The sequence below is a fragment of the Equus przewalskii genome, chromosome 15 (genome assembly GCF_037783145.1).
Source record: "Equus przewalskii isolate Varuska chromosome 15, EquPr2, whole genome shotgun sequence".
NCBI lineage: Eukaryota > Metazoa > Chordata > Mammalia > Perissodactyla > Equidae > Equus > Equus przewalskii.
In genome coordinates, this window is record NC_091845.1 from 56,710,404 (window position 1) to 56,735,510 (window position 25,107).

At 40.1% G+C, this 25,107-nt stretch overlaps 2 protein-coding genes and 1 long non-coding RNA gene across 12 annotated transcripts in view; 1 reads left to right on the top strand and 2 right to left on the bottom strand.

Annotated features, from left to right (window-relative positions):
- The window catches only part of RBMS3 (RNA binding motif single stranded interacting protein 3), a 1,256,175-nt gene extending 1,245,757 nt beyond the window's left edge, over positions 1-10,418 (bottom strand). For 6 of the 7 annotated variants that reach the window (XM_070575925.1, XM_070575921.1, XM_070575924.1 and 3 more), the window contains exons 1-2: positions 10,279-10,418; positions 6,740-6,887 (exon numbers count right to left, since the gene is read on the bottom strand). In XM_070575925.1, coding sequence (XP_070432026.1) covers positions 6,740-6,887 — 148 coding nt within the window. In that variant the 5' untranslated portion in view covers positions 10,279-10,418. The remainder of the gene's footprint in view (positions 1-6,739; positions 6,888-10,278) is intronic. The other variant, XM_070575927.1, reaches the window with a different exon arrangement.
- The window catches only part of ZCWPW2 (zinc finger CW-type and PWWP domain containing 2), a 186,357-nt gene that overhangs the window by 1,176 nt on the left and 160,074 nt on the right, over positions 1-25,107 (bottom strand). Inside the window, exons 8-9 of one of the 4 annotated variants that reach the window (XM_070575929.1) lie at positions 15,823-16,062; positions 10,366-10,506 (exon numbers count right to left, since the gene is read on the bottom strand). The exons of 1 other annotated variant lie outside the window; for it this stretch is intronic. In XM_070575929.1, the coding sequence (XP_070432030.1) occupies positions 10,496-10,506; positions 15,823-16,062 (251 nt within the window). In that variant the 3' untranslated portion in view covers positions 10,366-10,495. Of the gene's footprint in view, positions 1-10,365; positions 10,507-15,822; positions 16,063-25,107 lie in introns of those variants that run through there. 2 more of the 4 variants (XR_011527125.1, XR_011527124.1) reach the window with 2 other exon arrangements.
- Positions 18-3,291, top strand: LOC139075991 (uncharacterized). The gene is made up of 2 exons (XR_011527130.1): positions 18-131; positions 2,636-3,291. It is a non-coding gene; the product is annotated as an uncharacterized lncRNA (long non-coding RNA).

Sequence of the window (25,107 nt, forward strand, 5' to 3'; positions counted from 1 at the left end):
CCCCTTCTGAAGGCAGGAAGAAAGTCAATGGTGTTTTGTGCCATAAAGTTTTGAATTTGACAGATTTTCCTTCTACAGTGTAGAAATAAAAATTACATGTCAGTTCCGACTGGAGCTGGAATAGCTGACTGGTAAGTTATTATTCTTCCATGCTTGTTACTTACAAAATATGTTTATGAAGTTCTTTCAAGGCTTAAATGAAGATTAAATCAAAATAAAGATAAAATACTTCAACTAAATTTGTTCTAAATTTAGGCATGTGCTTGTAAAGATTCCCATTGTTAAATGCAAATATTTTTCCTTTCTCTGCCCTTCTATTTTTTGGGGACAGAGAATGTTTTTTTCTTTTCTTTTTTTCTTTTTTTTTTGCATCTGTCATAAGTAAATATGGGCTCAGAAAATATATTACATTTCAAAACTGTTGATTGCACCTAATTATGCATGTAAATTGCTACTTCAAACATGCAGACAGCTTGCAACATTTTGAAAAATTTGCCCTAGTAGTCATCTGAGGTATTTGTGTTACTATTTTGCTTTTGCCTTAAACGACTCCATTTCTCAATTAGCTTTCCATTAATGATGGATCTATGAATAATTTTGACCTTTTGATGTCTCTTTTAGATGATCAAATTAGCAAATCAGCACTTTCAACAAAATCATCCTTCTTATTGTTTATACCAGACCCTTTGATTTTTGACTCATTGAGATGAGAGTTTACAAAAAGATGTCCTGGAAGAATCATCTAACCCCTTGCTACTCAAAATGTTGTCACTTGGACCAGTAGCATCACAACCAACTGTATTGTTAGAAATAGAGAGCCTCAGGCCCCAGCCTAGACTTACTGCGTCAGATTCTAACAGGATCTGCAAGTGATTCCTACAACATTCAAGTTTGAGAAGCAGTGCTCTAACACCTTGAATAGTTGGCCTTTCTACATTATAATTATCTTGGCCACTGTTCCCCTAAAATACTACTCAGAAAGACTTATTGGGAAAACACCATCTTGGAAACTTTTTTTTTTGTCAAGACATTACAGTCCCCTACCACCCTCCCCCCAGGATCTTAGTGTTGCATAATGAAAAGCAACATAAATTAAGAATGTATCTATGTTGTGTATCTCTGGTTATGAATTGAAAGTATACAATTTTCTAAAATCAAAAGGCATGAACCTGAAAAGGGAATAGCACTTTATCTTGAATAATAAATATTATGCAAACATGTGGAACTAGTCCCCAAAAAACTTGGTTATTCTCGACCTTCTTCTTGAGACTTGAAAGTCCATAGTTTCTTTCTGTGCTGAGATTATTGATACCTTCTGTTAAAATGCAAGCAGAAACTGCAAGCTTGTGTCTGTGCAATGACAGTCTAATAAAGCTTCAATAATTTGGCATAAGTATGGACTAAATTATATGCCCCACTATTTTTAGGAACTAACAGAACTTGTGACTTTAAAAAATTTCTTTAAAGCACTTATACATATATCGATGAATTATTTATTTAAAACACTATCTGGGACAGTGGTTCTCACCTGTAATGTACATGAAATCACCTGGGGAATGTTGTTGAAATGCAGCAGGATGGGGTTTGGGCCAGAGAATCTGAATTTCTAACAAATTTCCAGGTGAAGCCAGTGCTTCTGGTCCTCAGACCTAATAGACTTGCTTTATCGCCATCAACTGCTATCAAATTTTAATCCCTTGGGGAGCTTTTTAAATCTTCAATGTCTGGACTACACCCCAGACAAATTAAATCTAAATTTCTGGGGGTGAGATGTAGGCATCAATAGTTTTTAAACCTCCCCTGGTGATTACGATGGGAAGCCAAGATTGGGAATCAGTGCTGTAAATCAGTGGTTCTCTAAGTGTGGTCCCCTGACCAGCAGCAGCAGCAGCATCACTTGGGAGCCAGATATGAATGCTGACTCCGAGGCTCCACCCTCGACCTACTGAGTCAGTATCTAACTTTAAGATCCAGGTGATATGTCTGCACATTTAAAGTTTGAGAAGCGCAGCAGCAACCTGATCGCAACTCCTTCATCTTTTGGCTCTTTACAGATCTACGCTCATAGTGAGAAGCTTGTAGAACACTTACAGATAAAGTTCCAATTGACAAGAGGAATTTATCAACATCCCTAGCTCTGTTTTAATACTTCTGTGATTAGCAGCACTGTCCAATAGAACTTTTCTGCGGGATAGAAATGGTCTATATCCGTGCTCTTCAATATGTCGCCGCCAGCCTCATGTGGCTATTGAGTACATGAATTACGGCTAATGCGACGGAGAAACTTTTAATTTTAATTTTATTTCATTTTAATTGATTTAAATTTAAATAGGCTCCTGTGGCTATTGGCTCCCGTATTGGACAGAGCAGTCCCAGAGTAATCATCCTTCCTGTTGCTGAACCCTTATTCAAATTCCCAGGTTGAACACAGGCCCCTCCTGCTCAGCTTTTGTATGTATTAATCCCCAGTGAATGCACCAGGATGAAAAACATCTGCCTTGCTGCCTCATTTACATAATAAGTAACATTATGCTTATTATTTTGAATGAGAGGAGTTTAACTTGAATTAAATGCCACCAAAAGTTGTCAAAACCTTTTTCATAGTATTCATAATTACGTAGCTTTAATTTTACAGCCTTTTCAAACGTCAGCACACATGGAATGTGTTTGAAACTGCCTTAAGAAAAAAAGACAAAAGACTGCAAATGGATTCAGGGGAGAAGGCACATAAAGACCCCCTCCCCCAGCGTCTTATTGGTGCATAATGGAAATTTGCATAAATTAAGAGTGTATCTATGTTGGAAACAAATAGCAAAACTTGAAGATTCCTCTCAAAATGAAAGACGGATGAGATACCAAACAAAGGAAGGATCAAGGAGTTAAGGTGCCAGAAGATAGCAAATGAAATTCAAAATAGAAATGTACTCAACAATTTCCCTGATGTAAATATCTAATCTGTGGAATCAATGAAATGGGAGGGGAGGGGACAAAATGGAAGGAAAGAAAAATGCTTATGATTTGAAGACAGGCACCAGCCCCCCTGAGTCTTCCCTTTTCCAGGATGAGAACCACCACCACCACCACCACAATTACAGCAGCACTGCCTACCAGCTACTAGGTGCGCTCCGGACATTATCTCCTGTAACACTCCCAACAACCCTGTGAGGTGCCTATGATCAGGAAAGAGATTATTCAGGGGATGTTATTTTATCTCAGGATAAAAATAAATCTCTACTTGAGAGGGAAGAGGACAATGTTAAAATAAAGTCCACCCTTTCCTTTGACTGAAAAGGACGTGTGTCATTTCTAAGCTCAATTAGCCACCACCTTTCTTACAAAAGGAGGCTAGCACCAGGAAAATATTTCGTCAGGGTCTGAGCCTTGCCTGGCTGCTGATTTGGTACCGTGTGATACAAGATTATGCCCACAAAGAAATGTGTAGCTAAGGGCAACAGCCTCACTTCTGAGGATGGTCACTTCATAGCAACTGAAACCAATAAATAGGCTGCCGTTGTCTTCAGGAAAGAAACTCCCAGGGACTTCAGACAATACGATTTCAGGAGGTTGGCCGAGAGCTCAGAGGCCATGCAAAACTGGTGCTGCCTCTCATGCAGGCATCTTAAGATCCCCCTCACCCAGGCTTTCCGTTTGTTCAGAAACTGAGGGCAAGTTTCTTCATAATCCACATCAATCCACCTTAGAAGGGAGGGGGCAGAGTGACAATGAAAAAGAAGAAAATCTTTACTCCCCTGAGTGATGGACTAAAAAGGCCAAACCCAAGTCTGTGTTTACCAGTGCTGCAGATATCCCATGCCCAACAACACAGTTTATTAATCAAGCCACAGCCCTAATCGTTGTGCAAGGCAATCTTTGGAGGATTCCCCACCCTTCACTTGTTCAAACATGCATGTTTCTTGGCTAAAGTTCTAAGTGTGGTTTATGGACATGGGATTCCCAGGCATTGTGAACTTTAATTCTGGGTCACCTGAAAATGCTCCAGGTCACGGCAGTTTCAAGAGCAGGCACATTATGCTCAGGCAATATTGGAGCATTTCTTCCTAGTGAGAGGGCCTGTTTGGCTTCCTGAATCTTGTACAGAATGCCGGCTTTGCTGAGCTGGTCTGGACTTGATTGGTGCCAAAAAAATCACCCTCATTCCTGATGAAGTCTAGGTTGGAGGAGGTAGCTTGTATCTGTAGGCAAATGGTCTCCGTGTTTCTGAATGCCTGGATCAGGCAGATGAATCTACTCTGTCACACCCATGTGGGGCTGTTGCAAGGTTGGCCTGCAGGTGCCCTGCAGGCAGCTAGTTCCCAGTAGGTAAGAGGCTAGTAAACTCAGTTCATTTTTCCCAAATTCACCAGGCAGCTAAGACACTTCTCCTAGTGCAGAGAGAGTTATGCTACTTGAATTCCCTACACCTGGAGAGAAACTTCACAAGTGGGAAAGAAATGTTAATTCCTTTCAATGAATTCTGCTTCAATATCAGTCCTAATCCCATGTCCCATGTCCCAATCCCCCTCACTGCTTGGTGCCTCCTGTGGTGGAGGAGAATTCTGGGAGCCCACCCTGGACTACTCCATTTCCTGCCTTTTGTATCCACTCATTGGTCCGATGTGGTCACCAGGCACCATCAGCTCTACCAGCCACACTCCCCTCAGTTGTAGAACTAACTTAGTGGGTCTTACATGTGGTTGGTCAGAATTAACATTCCTTGTACAAAGCTGCCAAGAATTAAACTCCTGACCTGGCTCTCATTAGCATCATTCTCGTATCAACTGAGCAAACCAGAAATTTTACGGAGGTGTAAAGCTTGCAGAGGTGGTGCTCTTGCAAAGTGCCTTTTATCTTACAAGTGCCTAATAAATATTACATTTTTGTAATTCAGCTTTTTAAACCAGAAATTATCTTTTATTCCCTCATATAGTATATTTTAGAAGACCCACTAATGTAGTGCCTTGTACATGGTGGGAATTAAATAAATGTTTGACAATGAATATTAAAACCTTTTAAGTGAAGGCTTAGAAATGACTTTGCATCTCATCTTGGAAAATTTAGTCTTCAGAAAAGTAAAATAAGACTAGGCTATTTGGAAACTAAGTTTTCACCCTGGACTTACTATCATCATATATTTGGATCAATTTCACTCAACCGGGAAGGTAAATAGGAAGTAAACAACTCTAACTTTGCACAAGTACCTTGTCTGAGTCTCCGTTTCCTTTTTTTATGAATTGAGGAACCTATAATTCCTTTCAGCTCAAAGACTCTGAGATAACAATAGTAGATATTTTCTGACCAGTTAAGTGCACACTGAATGCATCCAATAATCAAGAGAGAGTGGGAAACTCTCTGGAGTTTGTAATGGTATGCTCTCAATTCATCTATTACATAGCAAATCTCTTCTCCTATTTCTAGATATGGTCATTGGACTCCTGGTCATTATGTCCTTTATCTGTACACTTTGCTTTTCATTTTGGAACAGAGTGTAAGCAACATGTATAACTACAGTAATAATTAGGCAAGACATTTTGGAAAACCAGGAATTTAAATGTAAATATGAAACAGGAAACAATCAGAGACAGCATAAACATAATAAATGAGTTCACAGGAAAAACCAGTAGCGTGTGGGTGATGAGTTGCAAGATTCACCTCGATGTATTTCTAGAGAAAGGAGAGAGACCACTATAGTGGGGAAATTGAAAGTTCAGTGGGTGGTATACACCTTCTTAATATAATAGTATCCTCACATCTTTTAAGAATATCATACATGCTTAGAAATTAAGGCATAAGTAAATACCAACTGGTTTGCTTTGTCTCACTCTGCCCCCAGCATGCAGGTTTCCAGCCCTCTGCTCTGCTGACTGTTGTATTATGTCACTAGTCACCTCCCCACTGCTGAAATCAATGACATGTGGCATCTTGATCTTAGCTTAGCCTTCTGGACCATGTTTCACTCCAACCTTCTCAAGAAGCTACTCAGTCTTGATTCCCTCTTCATCTTGTGACCATTCCCTCACTAACTTTCTTTTTCACTCTTCTTTTCCTATCCATCTCCAAGGGATTCTATTCCACGTGTACTCTTTCTTCAGAGAGCTCACAAAACTTCAACTTCCTCACTGGGAAAATAGCGTTCATATCAATCACCAGAGAGATTAAGCACAGCATTAAGCATTTGCATATGGCATCTCTTTTAATTATCATAACAGCTCTCTGCAGTAGCCATTACTTGCTCCACTTTATGCACAAGGAAACTGAGGTTCTGATAGTCTGGATAACATGCCTAAATCCACAACCCTGGTAGTAGCAGAATCAGAGATTTGAACCCAGGCCTGTCTGACCCAAATTTCATGATCTTTTCATCCATCTGTGTATATCAATTATCTACTGCTGTGTAACAAACCACCCAAGAACGTAATGCCCTAAAACTATAATAGCCATTTATGTTGCTCACACATCTGAGATGCAAGCAAAGCTTGGTGGATATGACATGCCTCTGCTCCATGTGGCATTAGCTGGGGAAGCTCAACTGGGGCTGAAGGCTCTGTGTTGAAGACAGCCCACTCACAGGGCTGCAAGTTGGTACTGGCTATTGGTTGGGGGTTCAGAAGCCTCAGTTCCTTTCTACATGGGCCTCACTAAAGGCTGCTTGGGCTTCTTCAAACCATGGTGGCTGGCTTCTAAGAGGAAAGAACCTAAGAGAAGCAGGCAACAGTACAAGGTATTTTTGGGACTTACTCACATAGTGTCATTTCTGCTATACTCGGTTGAGGCAAACAGAAAGGCCCACCCAGGTTCAAGGGGAGGTGACATAGACTCCACTTCTTGAGGGGGAAGTAGCAAGGTAGTAGGACAGCACGGAGGACAGGAGAAAACACTGTTGCAGCCATCTGTGGGAAAAACAAACTGCCACATCATGAGTCCTCTATAAAGCCCATCTATAAAGATGACTTCCAAGTCTTTATCTCCAAGCCATGACTTCTCTTCTCAAGCCAGTTCCACAGTTCTGATTGATTATAGAATTTTTCAAAAACCGAATTCACAAAGGTCTTTGTTAAAACCAAGCCGTATCTTATTCTTTCTCATTTACATTATCGTCACCGTTCTTCCTCATCGCCAATGCTCAATAGCTCACATGTACCTTTGACTCCTGTTGTTCCCATCTCCCCACAGTCAGTTGCTTAGACCTATTAACTCTACTCCATCAAAGTTTTATTCATTCTCTCAAAAGGATTTATTGAATACCTAGTATGTAATTGGCCCTGCATTGGTTACTTTTAGTTACTAGCGATAGAAATACAATAGCACACACAAACACACAAATATGTATAAAAAATATATATATAGTCATGAGTTGCTTAACGACAGGGATACATTCTGAGAAATGTGTCATTAGGTGATTTCATCGTTGTGCAAACATCATAGAGTGTACTTAAAGACCTAAAAAGTATAGCCTTCTACACACCTAGGCTATATAGTACTAATCTTATAGGACTACTGTCGTATGTGAGGTCCATCGTTGACCGAAACGTCATTATGTGGCACATGACTATACTGTCTTTGCTCTCAAGTAGTTTACAGGCTTATGCAGAAAGAATAGACAAATCAACAAAAAGTTACAATTACTATAAGTATCATATTCCAAGAAAATTCAGGGTGCTGAGCTTGCCAAGAAAAGAAATATTAACCTAGATTTGGATGAGTGAAAGAAGAAGAAAGCGAACCCTGATCCAAGTTTAAAGGAATAGTAGTTTTATTCCACCTGAGCTCACAGATTACCAACAGAAATCAAAACAAAACGAAATAGAATGCCATTTAGCTCAGGATGACTTTCAGTTGGTCTGCCAAGAGTCTCTGAAGCACTGAATGATACCCAAAGCTAAACCTCTGTTCAAACATATTTCCCCATAGACTCTTTTTGAACGTGTCCAACCTATACAAGGTAAATTAATTTAATTGAGATTAACCAGTATCACTGAGCATTGTAATGTTTCAAAGTCAGTGTAGAAAGACTTTAAATTCTTTACAGGAATTTGAGAGAGCTTTTTAAATGATGGGGAAAGAAATCTTGTACAGCCCATGTGCTGGTGTCTCGCTTGCTTGCTCTCACACTCATTTCTCATTGTTTGTTCTGTCCCCTCCTCTCTGTGTCACAGGAAACTGCATTTCTGGGCTCCCTTGCTAATGTGTCTCTGCTTAGTTTAGGTCCATGGGAGGCTCTGGTGGAAAACAGGAAGGGGCAAGAAGGCGAGAAGCTGGGGTGTCTCTTCCCTCTCTCTCTGCCTTAGCTGCAGCTAGCAGCAGCTACATCTCCTCCTGCCAGAAACACCCAGCTGTCTGGCTGGGCAGCAGCACCTCCTGTGGTTCTCATTGCCTCCATATAACCCCAGATTCTGGGATTAGGTAACACGCCCTCCTCCCTATGGACTTCCAGCCCTAAGGGTGTGGCCATCTCTTGCTCTCGCTAACCTCTGGTGGTCTCAACATCCTCTAGCTGCCATCCCATATATGACCAATTCTATCACAATTCCTTCCATTTGAAAGATTAGAGTGTCTGGTTTTCTGACTGCACCCTGACTGATACACCTAGCTAGGTCACTTTTAAAAATTATTTTTAATTGTGGTACAATACACATAACATAAAATTTATCATCTTAATCATATTTAAATGTGTAGTTTAGTGACATTAAGAAAATTCACACTGTTGTGCAACCATCTCCACTGCCCATCTCCAGACCTCTTCTCATTTGCAAAACTGAAACTCTATACCCATTAAATAACAACTCCTCATTCCCCCATCCCCACAACCACCATTCTACTTTTTTCTATGAATTTGACTACTCTAGGTACTTCATGTAGGTGGAATCATACTCGATTTTTCCTTTGAGACTGGTTTATTTTACTTAGCATAATGTCCTCAAAGATCATCCATATTGTAGCATGTGTTGAATTTCCTTCCTTTTTAAGAATAAATATTCCATTGTATGTATATACCCATTTTGCTTATCCACTCATCTGCTGATGAACTTTTAGCAATTGTGAATAATGCTGCTAGACACATGGGTAGACAAATACCTCTTTCAGTCCCTTACTTGTTCTTTTGAGTATATATCCACAACTAGCATTGCTGGATCACATGGTAATTCTATTTTTAATTTTCTGAAGAACCACGAGATTGTTTTCCATAGTGGCTGCACCATTTTATAGCCTCACTAACAGCACACAAGGGTTCTAATTTCTCCACATTCTTGCCAACAATCGGTATTCTCTGTCTTTTTGATGGTAGCAGCCTTAATGAGTGTGTAGCAATCGTTCATTGTGGTTTTTAACTCATTTTAATACGAGAGAAGTTGACTTTGAGTCGCAAAAATCACTGACTCAGCTTTGTCTTCTAGTCATATGGTGAGTGATAAGCAGGGTTTCTGGCATTAAGCTTATGGCTGCTCTATGTTTCCATGACAAGTTAAAGTAAGAACCTTACCAGCACCCAACAATTGAGGCCCAGTGAGGATTTTAGAGTAAGATAGTCCTTCAAATCCCACCTCAGCCACTCTATGACCTTGGACAACTCAGCCCATCTCTCTCTCTGATCTCAGTTTTTTCATCATTACATTTTGAATAATAACCCCTGCCTTGCACAGCTAGGAGAATTATATTTTCCTTACATATTTACTTATATTCCAGATTCTTAGTTTTAAATATTTGATGCTTCGTAGCTTGCCAGCTTGTTTATATAGTTAAAACTTCACATGCTCTTGTTGACACAGTATCAATAAAAAGAACTGAAAATGTGCACATGATGCCTTCCCAGGTGGCTAAGCTTCAGAGAGATGATTAATTAAGATAATTAATTATATTGTCAGTCCTGAGGTCTGACAATATAATTTCAAATCCTAACTCCACCACCAGTAAATGTGTGACTTTGTAAAGTTACCTAAATTATTACATTTCTCTGAGCCTGAATTTGCCCATCTGTAAAATGGGTATAATAATAATTAGTTCCTCACCTTTGGGTTATTGTGAGGATTAAATAATAAAACCACCTTAAGCTTTTACTTATCACATTCATAAATATACATTAAGTATTATTAGACTCCATTTTATTTGCAAATTTAAAATGCTAATGGATCCACTCTTGAAAGATCCCTTGAAACTTTTTCATCTCATAGAGGGGATTCTAGTTTGGGTATATCAGACACATTGATAAAGAATGCTTCTGCCTCATCTGCCTTCCCAAACTCCAGGATGCCTAGTAACTTTGAATTAAGTTAGGTAACCTACCTGTGTAGGTTGGACAAGCTCCAGGGCACTTGTCTTCTCTCACTGTGCTTGAATGGTGGAACTCCGTGGCATTGTGCTTTTTGTGTAGTATGGGAAGTCAGAGTCTAAATTTTAATTAACAACCCAAAACAGGGCCAACCATGGTCTTCTTACAGGGCAGCACTTTTGCTCAACCACAGTTCAAACCTCTCAGGAGTGTATAATGAGCCCGACTCATTCACTTCTTTTCTAAGAGAGAAAATAAAGCATAATATCTACCTCGTTCATTCATCCATTCATTTCACAAACTGTTCTTGAGGACCTGTGCCAGGCACTAAGAGAGATACCAGAAATACAGAAATGCAAGACACAGCTCCAGCCCTCTAGGACATCAGGAGACTGACAATCATCACAAGGTGCTATGGGAACCCATGGGGCATTGAACTCAGTCTGAGGGGTCTGGGAGGAGGTGACAGCTGGGCTGAATCTGGAAGGATGAGGAAACATCAACAAGAAAGAATAAAAGGGAGAGAGTGTGCTGTTCACGGAGGAGAGAACAATGGCTACAGAGGCATGGAGGATGAGAGTGAAGTGGCATATCGTGGGGACCTCAAGTGTATAAAAGAGAAATGAGAGGTTGATGCAAATGTGGGCTGCATCCAGATCACAAAGGAGTTCTGTGTCATGGTAAGGAGTTCAGATGTTAGTCCACGTGTACTACTGGGGAATGATGATGGTATTTTAAGTTGAAAATAAGAAGAGGTGGGAGATTTCTATGACAGTTCTATGGTGAATAAGATTAGAAGGCAAGGAAACCAACTAGACACCAGAGCAGTGACAGAAGAAAGAAATACGATTTAGAAGAAGTCAGTGGCCACAGAAAGAAAGAGAAAGCACTGGATTCTAAATTAGAATTAGAAAGTATGATCAACAAGACTGGTGAGTCATTAGATGTACCTGTTGCTTCTAAATTAAGCATTCCAAGATCATTGAGCAAACTATAAATATCCTCTGACCACGTGTGAGTACACCAAGCAAGGTTTCAAAAGATGGCCAAAATACAAGCAAAATCTTCATGCCATGTGGCCATCAGATTTCAACCAATGATGACCTATCTATTTTACCATCAGCTGTGCATTGGAATATCAGAGGTCAACAAATTCTATGGACTTATTGTTGAGGAGAAAAAAGAAAAAAACGCCTTCCTTCAACTTGGTGCAAATTTTTCTTCTATGTTTACAGTGTTACTCATTCTGAAGGTTATCTTGAGTCTTTGTCATGAAACTAACTATACGCTTTTCTGTGTCAAATCTCAAACATCCAAAGACTATTTTCCATTGTCTTTAAGCAACTCTTCAGTTAACCTTGTCCTCCTTGAGTAACCCACTCCCGTGCTTAAAACTCTTCCCATGATGAAAACTCTCGTCACAACTACAATAACTGTCTCATATGGCCAGGTAAGGCTCTTTCCTCTCATGCTATTTGGAATGCATTGAAGAATAGCTCTTGTACCAAAGGCACAGACTTGCATTTGACTAGATCTTATGAATGGAAATGACTTCTCCCTCAGAAATCAACGCAAGGTGAACTACACAAAATATAATTTGCTGAAAATTACACTTCACAGGTTCCATAGCTAATCACTCAACATTTATAAATAAATGAGTTTTGGTTTGCAGTGGGAGTCATAACAACCCTAAACACCAGTTCCAGAACTAGGCTTCTCTTCAACATTTTCTTGCCTCACAGTTTGTATGCATATTTAGAACAAGGCAACCATTTTGGAGTATATAACTGAAAGACACTCACTATTACAGGACATAGTTATCATGTTTTATAGTAACTTCCCATGTCTAAGAAGGTCTTCATAAGCTGGATGACTGGCTCCCTCCGTGGTCAAGTACTGGCCACATTTTGAGAAGATATTGGCAGGCTGGGCCACGGGTATTATTAGATGACTAGAATCCAGAGCCAGAATCCAGTGAAACAAAAAAGGGGATCAAGAGTGAAATGTAAGATCAATTCAAGGCTAGGACCAGAAAGGAAGCACAAGCTATTTGTTTCAGTAAAGATGTTTTGGGCTGCAAGTAACAAAAACCAACTCGAACTGTTTTAACAACAAAGGGAATTTATTGGTCCATGGAACTAAAATGTCTAGAAATAACATTGATTCTGGCACAGATTGAACTGGGCTTTGGCTTTATTTCACTATTATTCTCTCGGACCTATTTTTCTCTGTTGTATCATTTTTGTCCGAAGGCTGGCTCCACACTTATTAGACTAAAGTATGTCACATACCCTCCCTTGAACTAATCACAATAGCCAACAAAATATGATTATCTGACTGACATAGCCAATTATGTCCTGCCCCCGGATCTGGGGGTGGCATTCAATCCCATCAAACCACATGCCTGCCACAACAGAAAAGGGGTGGAATAGATGCTAGAGAGGCATCAGTGTCCTCTGCAGTACCCACTGAATCAGTGGTTTATGAGAGCAGAAGGGTGAAGCCAGAAAAAAGAGAAACAGAAGAACTGAAAGCAAAACAGCCATGGCACCAACATCAGACTCATTCCACTAGGCACAAGAGAACCTCACACTGGAGCAAAGCTAGCCTCAAATGCTAGGTTCATTATATTCTTCTTGCTGTAGCAGGTAACTAAGAATAACTCCTTAGGGAGGATTGAAGCCAAGGTATGCATTCATGACAATCACTTCCTGATTTTAATTATTATGAAAAGAACAATGATGGTTATAATGCCAGATAGCTCATGGCAGTAAATCATTGCTCTAGAATAAGAAAAAGAGGCATTCATTTTTTCAAGCAACTAATGGACTATTTAGTAAATGTCTGTTCTTAAGGACAAAGTAGAACTCTGAAATGCTAAACATTTCATTAAATAAAACAGCTTGTTTCCTAAGAACTGCACTATGTGCAGTGACAGGATGTTCCAGGACTGACTGATTCCTTTGATAGGAACAAGAAGTTTACACGCCAATGTTGAATAGGGAAGGGGGAAGGGTCACAGCCACCAGGACAATGCATTTTACAATTTTTCAAGATCTGAGTACAAATACCACTCGTTTTGTGTTTGCTTATATCAAGAAAGTCCATCTAAGAATAAATCAATTAGTAAGTATCTTGCACAGCACTTGGCAACTATTAGGTGCTCAGTAAATGTTCATTGAACTACAGTATTTATTGAGCACCTCATAAGTACTGTGACAGGTACTGATAGTAGTTTGGCAGATCCTGTACATAATCCTGGCACTCACCATTACCGAGTACATGGATGGCTTCTTATTATAAGCATCTGAGACTCTGCTCAAGGGAGATGCTTAGTCTATATATGGGGCAGGCTGGAGGTGCTGGGCAGTTGCCGTCCCTGGCAGCAGTTCTCAACCAAGGATGAATGGTAATGGATAGATAAATGCCCCAGCTGCTTTGCCTCTCAGGTGGGACAGCTCTGAGGCATGTTCTGTGCTGTCTCACAGAGGTCTTGAGTAAGACTGAGCCCCCATAGCTCACAGCACTAACCTGCTCATTAATATACACTGCATTGGCTTCCTTCTCTTCCTTTTCTCACTCTCCCACTCTCCTGCCAATGCTTCCTGGGATCACATTCGAAATAAACTGCTTGTGCTTGTCTCATGTTCAGCTTTGGAGGAACAGAGCCTATGACAGTAGTCCTCCTAAGAGCCCATTATCCCTTTCTTCCTTGCTAACAGAATCCTAATATTTTGGGGAGAGGTAGTAAGCCAAACCCCAGGAGATGGATTGTTATTGGGATATGCCAAACATGACATTCCCATTTTCAGCTTTTCCAGGCAATCTTGCAGCTACAAGGATGTGGTATGATCGCTTTAGCCAATGAGATATAAGCATAAAGCTGATGGAAATTTTCTGGAGAAGCTGTTATCTCCTGATAAAAAGCTATGGATGCAACTACCCTCTTCCTGCCTTGAATGGTGCCATTTGATATTTGCTGCAGCAAAGAGATCCATAGCAAAGACTTTGCTGGCCCCAGCATCATTGACCGACTGAACCAACAAGAGCAATGACCCATCTCTGCGATCTTTTGTTATGGGAGAAGTCAGAGCCCTATTTAAGTCAACTTCATTAAGTTTTCTGTTACATGCAGCCAAAACCAATTCTAATCAATACAAATACCTAGCACTATGTTAAGGCATGAAAGAGATCAAGAAGGAACAACCCATGACTGTTTCCCTGGGCAGTGAAAACTGTTATAATTAGAACCATTTTTAACTCTAAGATAATGCATATGATGTAATAGTTTGTTCAAGTACAAGTTGAACAACTAGCTGGCACAGATTCGAGTACTGTGGAGTGTTTGAGGCTAGAGGATCCTTTAGGTCCCTTCCAATTTCAAGTTTCTATCATTCATTCTCTTACTGTAGGGAAGGAAAAAGTCATAGTAGTATTCCTGGAAAGGTTCAGGGAAGACGAGAAGAAAGAAATGGGCCTTGAAAGGTGGATGGGATATGAATAAAGTGAAATAAAGAGTATTGCAGTCAGAGCAAGGGGTTGGAAATATATGCTGCAGAAATACTGCTTATAACTTGGAAATTTCATAGTTGAAAGCCCTAAACTTGGACCACTACCCCCCAAAATAAAGGGGGAGTTCAACTGCTGCTCATGAATTTCAATGTAGGCATAGATGTAGACATATTAGCCATTTCAGAAGAGCACATTTCAACTGAAATATCTGCTATGACTGGATCCAGCTGATTTTGCTTTTAAACCCTTTTAGGAATCTCAAAATCAGTTCAATGGATAATGACAAAAGTGTTAACTTCTGTTACACCACTCTCTGAAGATGAGACCGGGATGTCATCAGGTGTGGCATTAAATGCCAAGCTGAAAAGAAAGTGGAAGAGACTGATGCGGTGGAATTCAATGATACTAGACCCCTGAGAGAAGTCTGTTGTCACTGCTTGCCATTTACAGCATCTGTAACTCATTAGCTATTCCTCAGCAAAACCCCGTGAACTAGAAGCATTTTTTCTTTTAAATGAAGAAACAGAAAGAGGATCAAGGGATAAGCTCAAAGTAACTAAAAAATCTTTTCAGTAGTAAGATAAACAAATGTTATCATGAGTCTGAAAGCTAGAGTTCTGTGGTGGGAAGAAATACAGGGTCCCTGCTAACTCTAACCAGGACCATTGACTGTGTATTACAATGACAATAAAAACTACCAACATCTATATTTTACAAAGTGCTATCACATATGCTACCTTATTGAAACTTAAAAAAAGCCCCAGGAGGTAGATAAGTCAAAAATTACATCCCTGATTCACAGAGGAGGAAACTGAGGCTCATAGAGGTTAAGCAATAAAGTCATCTAGCTGGTAAGGGACTGGAATTCAAGCCTTCTAATGCAAACTCCCATTCTCTGTTAACTCTACCCTGCCTTGTAGCTTTCACCACATGAAACCAACTTGGCCAATTTTGGTTAGTCTTGGAATACCCAAGATACAGGCCAACACACAGATATGTAACTTGTTAGAATCTCTATAGATAAAGTAATTAATTCAATTACTCACTGAACAATTTAGTAAATGCTGACCACAGGCCAGGCACCATGTTATGTGCTGTGGATCCTGAGAGAAGGTCCTTGCTCTCAAGCAGGTTACAACTCCTTTCAAAGGCTCTAGGCATCTTTAAATCACTCCTCTCACACCTGAGGCAGAATGTCTTTCCCAGAGACACACTTTCAGCTGGCGCTGGTGTTGGGGGCAAGACCTGCCATTGTTTTCTGACTGGATCATCAAGAACAAGGTGGTCTACAGAAGTGAACAAAAGAGAGTGGTGAAAGAGGCATAGGGATTGACAAATTGAAATGGCAAGCAATAGGATATATTGGAGTACATGAGGAAGCCATTTGGTATAAACCTAATTCAGCCTGACTTTGTTTTTTTTCCCAAAAGGGCCTGACTGTGGCCATTGAGCATGCATTGTATATCTGCTTAGACATTTTGTGATAAAGGTGCAACTTCCCTCCCCCTCCCAACATTGGCATCTCCTTAAAGATTAAGCATCTTTCTTTAGGCTGGGAACTGATTGCAGTGCTCATCTGTGACCGCCCAGCTCGAGGCAACAGATCTGCCAGCCTGCGGGGTTCACTGAGACAGCAGGCCTGTCTGCTGTTTCCATCAATTGCTGTGCTGACACAGCAGCCTCGTGACTATTGTAAAAGGGACATTTCAATCATATGTGAAACATACTCCTTGAGGGTATACAAGCACCCTGTATACCCCCACTTCTTTGGAGTGCTCTGTTCCTTTGTGGAAAGACTCTCCTGGGTTATAATCCTCAGATTTAAGCTCAGAATAAACTCACCCAAATTTTCATTTATAGATTGGTTATGGATTATTTTCGTCGACAGGATCCAGAGAGAAAGGATACATGTCAGAAGCTCTACAATAGCAATGTCCAATAGAACTTTCTGGGATGATGGAAATGTTCTATATCTGTGCTATCCAATTTGGTAGCCACATGTAATAGCCACTTGAAATGTGGCTAGTGTGACTGAGGAACTGAATTTTTAATTTTGTTTAACTTTAATAATTTTTTTTTCTTTTTTTTAGGAAGATTAGCCCTGAGCTAAGTACTGCCAGTCCTCCTCTTTTTTGCTGAGGAAGCCCGGCCCTGAGCTAACATCCATGCCTATCTCCCTCTACTTTATATGTGGGACGCCTACCACAGCATGGCGTGCCAAGTGGTGCCATGTCCGCACCCGGGATTCAAACCGGCGAACCCCAGGCCGCCGAGAAGCGGAATGTGCGAACTTAACCGCTGTGCCACCGGGTCAGCCCCTAACTTTAATAATTTCATAACCACATATATCAAGTGGCTATCATATTGGAGAGCACAACTCTAGAATATAAACTGAGAGCTGAGCAACTGGAGCTTGCTCTGCATCACAGGGTAGGAAGAGCCATAACTTCTATTTGTACAGAGTTGGAAATATATTTCCTTTCCAAAATTCCTCATGGGGAGAAAACTGTCTTTCTTTGGAAAACTACCTTGGTAAGCTAATTGAGGTAACAGTGTGGCTGTGAGAACGTGAGTATTGTACTAGTTTAAGGTTTCTGAATCTCAGCACTATGGACATTTTAGCTTGGCTAATTCTTTGTTGGGGGTGAGGGCTGCACCATGCATTCCAGGATGTTTAGTAGCGTCCCTGACATCTACCTACTAGATGCCAGTATCATCTCCAATTGTGACAACCAAATATGTCTGCAGACATTGCCAAATGACCCCTTGGGATCAAAATTGCCAGTTGCTGAGAACCAGTGCAATAGTTCAAGTAACGAAGCCATGGCCAAGTTGCTCTGCAGGACAAAAAAAGAAAAAGTAGAGTTTGCTCTTGAGAAGGAGGTGGAGAAAAAAAGACTTGAGTATGAGAAGTGCAGGGAAAAAGAGAACAGTCTGAAAGAGGCATGAGGTGAGCATTGTGGGTACACTGGGTAAAGAACCAGTGAGAGTGCCCAGTGGTATACAGCAAAAGAAAGTTCAAGAATAAGAAATCCAGCTCTTCACCTTGGAGCTATTTGCAATACCATCATGTAAAATCCTCTTTAATATCCTCCTACACATGCCCAGTAAGATTTACTATGCTTTACCAATGTTTCTGCGAGTAGATTTTTGTTGAAATCAAGAAAGAAGTTAAGACTCATGCTTGGACTAAATTACAAACCTAAAGCAGGTCCATGGACATACAGATGATGATGATGGTGAAGATAAAGCTTGAATTTACTGAGTCCTTTTCATGCACCAGGCAATGTTCTGAGCATACCTTAGAACATATCACTAACTCCCTATGACATAGGCACTATTATTAGTCCCACTTTACATAGGAGGATATCAAAGCCCGGAGAGGTAAATTGCCTGTATCAGTCAGGATTCAGTTAGGGAAGCATGAGTATTATGGAGTCAGAAATGTATTAAAGCAATGAGACCTTACAGAATTGTAGGAAGAGCTAGAGAAATAAAGGTCTGGAAAAGGGACATTGAAGGGCCAGAGGAAAGTCAGTAACAGGGATCACGGCACAGGTGGACAAGTGGAACTGGCAGGCACATCCTGCAGCTGGGCTGAGATCACAGTTTGGGGCCAAGTATTTGCTGGTCAGTGCCCTGTAGTCCAAGAATGGGATGTGGAGCGGGGAAAACTGGGGCAAGGTGGTGCCCACAGGCACACTCAGGTCTATCTCTCACTACTGCTGTCTCCCTGATGGCTTTTCTCCCTCAGTGTAAATTCAGTTAGAATCCTTTTATCAAACAGCTAAAAATTAACTCACAGACAGACATTCACACATTTATGTAAGTAGATGTTCATCCAATATTATTCATGAGCATAGAAACATGTTCCCTATTATAAACAAAACAATAGGAGGTTACATTAAGTTATAGTATAGATCAAATTAAGTTGTTTTTAAGACTATTTAATGATATGGGAGAGATTATTAAATGGAAATGCATATGTGATGTGTGCGTATACCAAAGATACAATTTTTATAAAACTATTCACACACCCACACACAGACAAATGACTAGAAGGAAGTACACCAAAACCCCAGCAAGGGATTATGGATTATTTTTATTTTCTTCTTCCTATGTTATATTTTTCTCTGAGTGATTATATAGCAAGTTTAAAATTGTTTAGTGTGCTTCCTGCATTTGTTTATACAGGCTTTCTTGTTTGCTGATGTGTATGTATGTATTCTGCCTTATTGCCTAAGATATCTACAATTAAAATTCTTTGCCAAAAAACCTCTACTTTTTTTATTGAGGTCACATTGGTTTATAACACTATATAAATTTCAGATGTACATCATTATATTTTGACTTCTGTATAGATTACATCATGTTCACCACCAAAAGTCTGGTTGCCATCTGTCACCATACACGTATCCTCCTGTACCCCTTTTGCCTCCCTCAAACCTCCCTCCCCTCTGGTAACCACCAATCTGTTCTCTGTATCTCTGTTTATCTTCCACATATGAGTGAAGTCACATGGTAATTGTCTTTCTCTTTCTGACTTATTTCACTCAGCATAGTACCCTCAAGTTTCATCCATGTTGTTGCAAGTGGCACAATTTCATCTTTTTATGGCTGAGTAATATTCCATTCTGTGTGTGTGTGTGTGTGTGTAGATAGATAGATAGATAGATAGATAGATAGATACCACACCTTCTTTATCCATTAATCTGTTGATGGGCACTTACGTTGCTTCCAAGTCTTGGCTATTCTGAATAATGCTGCAATGAACATAGACGTGCATATATCTTTTCAACTTAATGTTTTTGTGTTCTTTGGATAAATACCCAGAAGTGGAATAGATGGATCACATGGTAGTCTTAATTTTTTGAGAAATCTCCATACCCTTTTCCATAGTGGCTGCACTAATTTACATTCACACCAGTAGTGTACAAGGGTTCTGTTTTCTCCATATCCTCTTTAACACTTGTTATTTCTTGTCTTTTTAATAATAGCCATTTTTATGGGTATGAGGTAATATCTCATTGTAGTTTTGATTGGCATTTCCCTAATAATTAGTGATGTTGAACATCTTTTCATGTCCCTGTTGGCCATCTGTTTATCTTTGGACAAAAGTCTGTTCAGACCCTCTGCCCATTTTTTGATCAGGCTGTTTTTTTGTTGTTGAGATGTATGAGTTCTTTATATATTTTGGATATTAACCTCTTATCAGATATATGATTTACAAAAAAACCTCTCTTTTTAAAAAAGATTATGCTAATTCACTTACCAAAGAAATGAGGAGAAAAATTTAAAATCCTTGTTCAAGGATTGAAGCTCCTTGAGATGAAGGAGCTCTGTTTGGAGGTCACAGCTGGCACCCCCGTTCCTGTCCTCAGTAATGCAATAAAAAGGGCCAGGACTGTTCCTGCTTCGGAAAGGTCAACTGTGGTGCTCAGAGCCTCAACCTCAACTATGGAGCACCACTGTCTTCTTTTCCTCTCTCCCCTGACCTCCCTGCCCCACCTCACATGCAAGATTGAATAGACCAAGCCGGGCTTCATGTTCTGGAGCATTAAATAACTGAAGACCCTCACCTTCTATTAGGGTCATCTTTGAGTGTGGCTTGGCACTGTATTTTTAGGGAATAAAGGATGGTGAAATACTTCTGGTCAGGCTCTCACTCTCACCCGCACTCTCTCCTGGTGTCCTAAAATTTACTTCCTGTCACCAAAAAGACTTCCCTAGGATTTTCTGCTTCTGATGCCTGTTATGCTAGTGGCCACGATAGAGCAGTTAGTTGAGGAGCAGGCAAATGTACTGGAAGGATACCTCTAGTTATACAAACTGGGAAGTTTTCAATGGGTTGCTTCCATATTGGTTCACTGGAAACCCTGACACATGGAAGGTGCCCAGGAATGGGGTAAAAAAGAAGAGGAGACTCATGTGGTCAAGCAGAGAAGCTGATCAGCATAAGTGAGAGCCCTGGCCTCCCTTCCTTGTCCACGGATGCATACATGATGGATAAATGTGAGGAAGCCGTATGAAAGTGGTATGGGCTTAGCACCGTTTCCCCTGGAGTAGTGTCATGCCTATATATTTCATTGATCAGGAAATTTAATTTCCTTTTTGTTTTAGTTCTCCAGCAATGAGATCCTCATTGAATTTCAGAGTCTCTGCACAATGACAGCTCAGTTTCTCACTGGGTGACTTGGAATTACACACATTTGGCACAATTGGCTAAATCGTTTTCATCCTCTTACCAGCAGGTTCCAATCATGGCAACCTAATCAATCTTCTCGCTATCTACATTAATCCCCAAAATGACCCAGATAATCCTATTGGCTGTAGTGCAGGCCAATCACAATTTACATCAGACCATCTGGTGACTGTGTCTCCTCCAAGAGTAGCCCCAGAAGGACCATCTGCTTCGATACTCCGTATGTCCTGCTGAAGGAGGCGAAGGTTGAAGCCGACCACACACCAGCAAGCCATTCTCCTCCTGCCTTTGCATGAACCAAAGAAATCCTGAAATGTACTATAATTTAGCTGCTCATATCCTGCAGAGTCTGCTTTGTATTCTCAGTGAACACATCATAATATTCAGAATGCAAATTAAACTTTATGGGTGCCATAACCTTGGCCATTTATTGCAGCAGATTCCATAATTGCCTGATGCTGCTAATACAGCCAAGACTACTTTGGCATTTTTTTTTTTTAACTTTTGCAGATAGAGCTGCCACGTTGATTAAGCAATCCTGGTGTTTCTTTGCACTATTTCTTAGGCTAATGTATTAGTTAAAGTCCTTTTGCACATAAGCAACCAGAGTCAGTCTCAGCTAGAGATGGACAGTAAAACTGAAAATAAAATATATCAGTATACTCAAGTCCAAGTAGTCCTTGAGGAATAAGTAGAGTTAACATTCTGGGGGAAAATGGGGTTGCACCAAAATATAAAAAGAATTTTTAAAAAATTGCCAGTTTAAGACCAACTGGTGACTACAAGTTATACTAGGAGGTAAAAGTTGTTTCTTTGAATAATTTGAACTGCAAAGCCATCTACGGCTGCCCTAACTTGGAATAAAATCACTCAGCATCATGATTATCACCAAAGAAGAATTAAGATAAAGCCGGCCCTGAATAGAAACAAATAGCTGGGGAGGATGCCGCAGAATCTCAGGGAATATAAATTTCTTTATGTTCAGGGGCCAGAAAGCCTCCCCAAAGATGGCTGCCACAGCTGGGCCATCTTCCCAGCTCATACACAGTGAATGATTCCTCCTTCAACCTGTATCTCCTTCTACTGCTGGTTATTAAACATCTCACTCAGTTCCAAATACTATGTCAGCAATCAAGAAAAGTAAATGATAATATGAACAAAATGCTGTCATCATCTCTGCTGCCTGTTCATCCATTCCCGGAATTTCTCATAACCCATTTTTCTTATAACCCTCAGCATATATGTTTATCATCAATTTTTCATGGCAAAATGTGATCACTGGGCACTTATGTCCTCTTATAAAAGGTTGCTTCCCTGGACAAGCTGGGACCTGGTCTTTCTTATCCAGAAAGGCAGCTGCTCCGTGCTCTCTGCATCCTACACTCAGCTTGTGTGGACATGGGCCCTGGCCCATGCACTCTCTGGGATGCTTCACAGGCTTCATTTAAAAGCCTATTGCAGCCTTTAAAAAGCCAAGTAAATTACTTTCACCGAGTTCTGTGAAATAAGGAGACTAGTTTTGTTTACTCTTTCCAAGAATTTAACAGTTAGAATGGTTTCCCCTTCCAGAAAAGTGTCTGTTTATGCTTACCTCTTTATTCTTTCCCCACTTTGTATTATGAGGTCTTGAAATAAGACCTGGAAAACAGCTTTCCTGGAGCTTGGGGTAAAACTCACCACTCCATCATTTTTGGGGATCACTTTCTTCTCTTTACAGAAGATAGAATTAATATTGGCCTCTAGGCCACATTAAGAAACAGCACTTTCTTTTTTTATAAGAACACATGAATATTTCCAACTTTGAATTCCCTGCCTTTGCACTTTAATTTTCAGTAATATATTTGAAACCAAAAGAAATTTTGACTAATTTAAAAATTTTAAGGACTTGAAAGTTATAAAAAACCAAACGATTCAAAAGTGCACAAAATTATAAATGTCCGTTCATACTAGATTTTTATTTACCCTACTACTAACTGGAAAGCAAATACATAGACTTACCTCCTAAACTGTTCATTCAATAGCTTTCGAAAAGCGATATCACTTTTCTTATGATGGCTTTTCCCCAACCCACCTCCTGTTTGTAGGGCACATAATAACCTTTCAATTAAAAGCACATGAATAAATATGCCATAAGGAATGACTATTTCAACCTTACCCTTTCAGACAAAGACATGCTCACCAATTTGCTAAAAGAACAGTTTCTGTTTACAAAATATCATATGGAACAAATTTAAATGGTGCACTACGTGTAGACAAACCCAAAATGTTTGCTTTCACTCATATGCCAAGGGACAATAAAGAGGTGGCCTTGTCTATAACATTTCAGTCTGTTGCGCATGTGCGCAATTTCTGTGTGTTTTGAAACACTCCTATGTTCTGCCTTTATTTGTCCCCAAAGGTGTTTTTCTGTTCCATAACTTTATTTTTAAGTTTAGTTTGATTTCATGATAACCATGAATTCCCACAAGGTTGAAAACTCGGTGAAAGTCAAGACGCAGAAAGAAGACGCATGTTCCAAATATAACCTTCTCATATCACTCCTCCTCCAAGATGGGTGGGAAAAGGACTGATGCCCTATTTCAGACAATGGACAGCCCCAAACGTCACTGGGAAAGCCCATCAGCAGATGAGGACGAGCAATCTCGGCACTTAGACTTCAGGCAATGATTAGCCACCACACTGATAGGCTCTGTAAAGGCTGCGATCCAAATGTGCACTTGTGATGTAGATGTGGTAAGAGCACACTGGTTCCACATCCATCTCTAGTCACAGCTGTTAGTAAGGTTAGTAATCACCATGACTTTAAATACAAAAGAAGAAATGTAGAATGGGTTAAATAATATACACTGGATTATCCAGTGAGGAAGTATATGAAGTGCTGAAGAGCATAGTTCTGGAGCAGACTGAATTTGAACCTGTGCTCTGCTACAAGATCTTGGGCAAGCTAAAGAACCTTTCTGTGAGTCAGTTTCCTCATCTGTAAAACACAGATAATAGTAGCACATATCTCATTGAGTGGCTATGAGGATTAAATGTTTTATTACAAGTTTATGCACCTAGCACAGTGCCAGACACAAAAGTGTTTAATAATTGCTAGCTATTATCATTCATGTAAAGGAAAGTGGAGTGCCAAAGCAAATACACATTGAGTTTGGTTTTTAAACTCTGAGTAATTAAGGTCCTCAAATCATTTGAACAATTACAAACCTCCTTTTGCTTGAAAAATTGATTTAAAAAACTCACTGAAAGTTTTTCTTGATTCTCCACCATAAACCTCCTATGGTGTTATTCTGAAATAAAATAGAATGTGTTAGAGTAGCACATGTGGTTTACGTATCCCATATCACCTTGGTCCTGACCATCTCAGTGCATTCCCGTGTGCACGGCAGGCCAAAAGCATGGGGAATTACCATCCTCCAGGAGCAGCCCTTAACCAGTGACCAGTGGGAACTTGTATATGAATAGCCCAGTTTCCTCACCCTCTGGGTGGGATAGGTCTGGGGTGTGTGCCCTGCGTCGGCTCCCAGTTACCCCAGAAGGACTGAGCTCCAGTTGCCCACAGGGTAACTTGTTGATAACACAGCTTTAGTGGCCCCATTCCTGTTACTTCCCTACCTCCCTATTGTGTTTCCTAAAGCTCAAATCTTGTCTGATTCTAGGGGAAACTCCAACTAAGACAGCCAGCAATATAAATACAAAAAGCTAAAAAAATGTGTTTTTAACAATATTCATCTCCAAATTCAAAAAATTATTAAAGTGCACACCAAGCAAATTCAAGAAGTTCCAACTTATTTTACTTTGGGTAGAATTTCTTTTGGGCCTTAGATATTTAACGGTTTCAAGAGAACTTTTTACTTCTTTTTTAAATCTTTGGCTCACAAATGCTATCACACGGTGAACATTTCTAATCTTTATTTCAATCTCATTTGAGACTGGAAGAATGGCTTTTACCTTGTTTGGAGTCACTTGAACTCTGTGGGCTCCAAGCTAACTTTTTCTCCTGCACCTCAAGCTCCATTTGTGCCAACAAAACATGACTTTCTAGTTCAAAAAAAAAATATTTCAAAAGGCTTATAAAAAGGTTTATAAGATGTGTTGGTGTCTGAAATGGCTCTGAGCTGCAGAAATG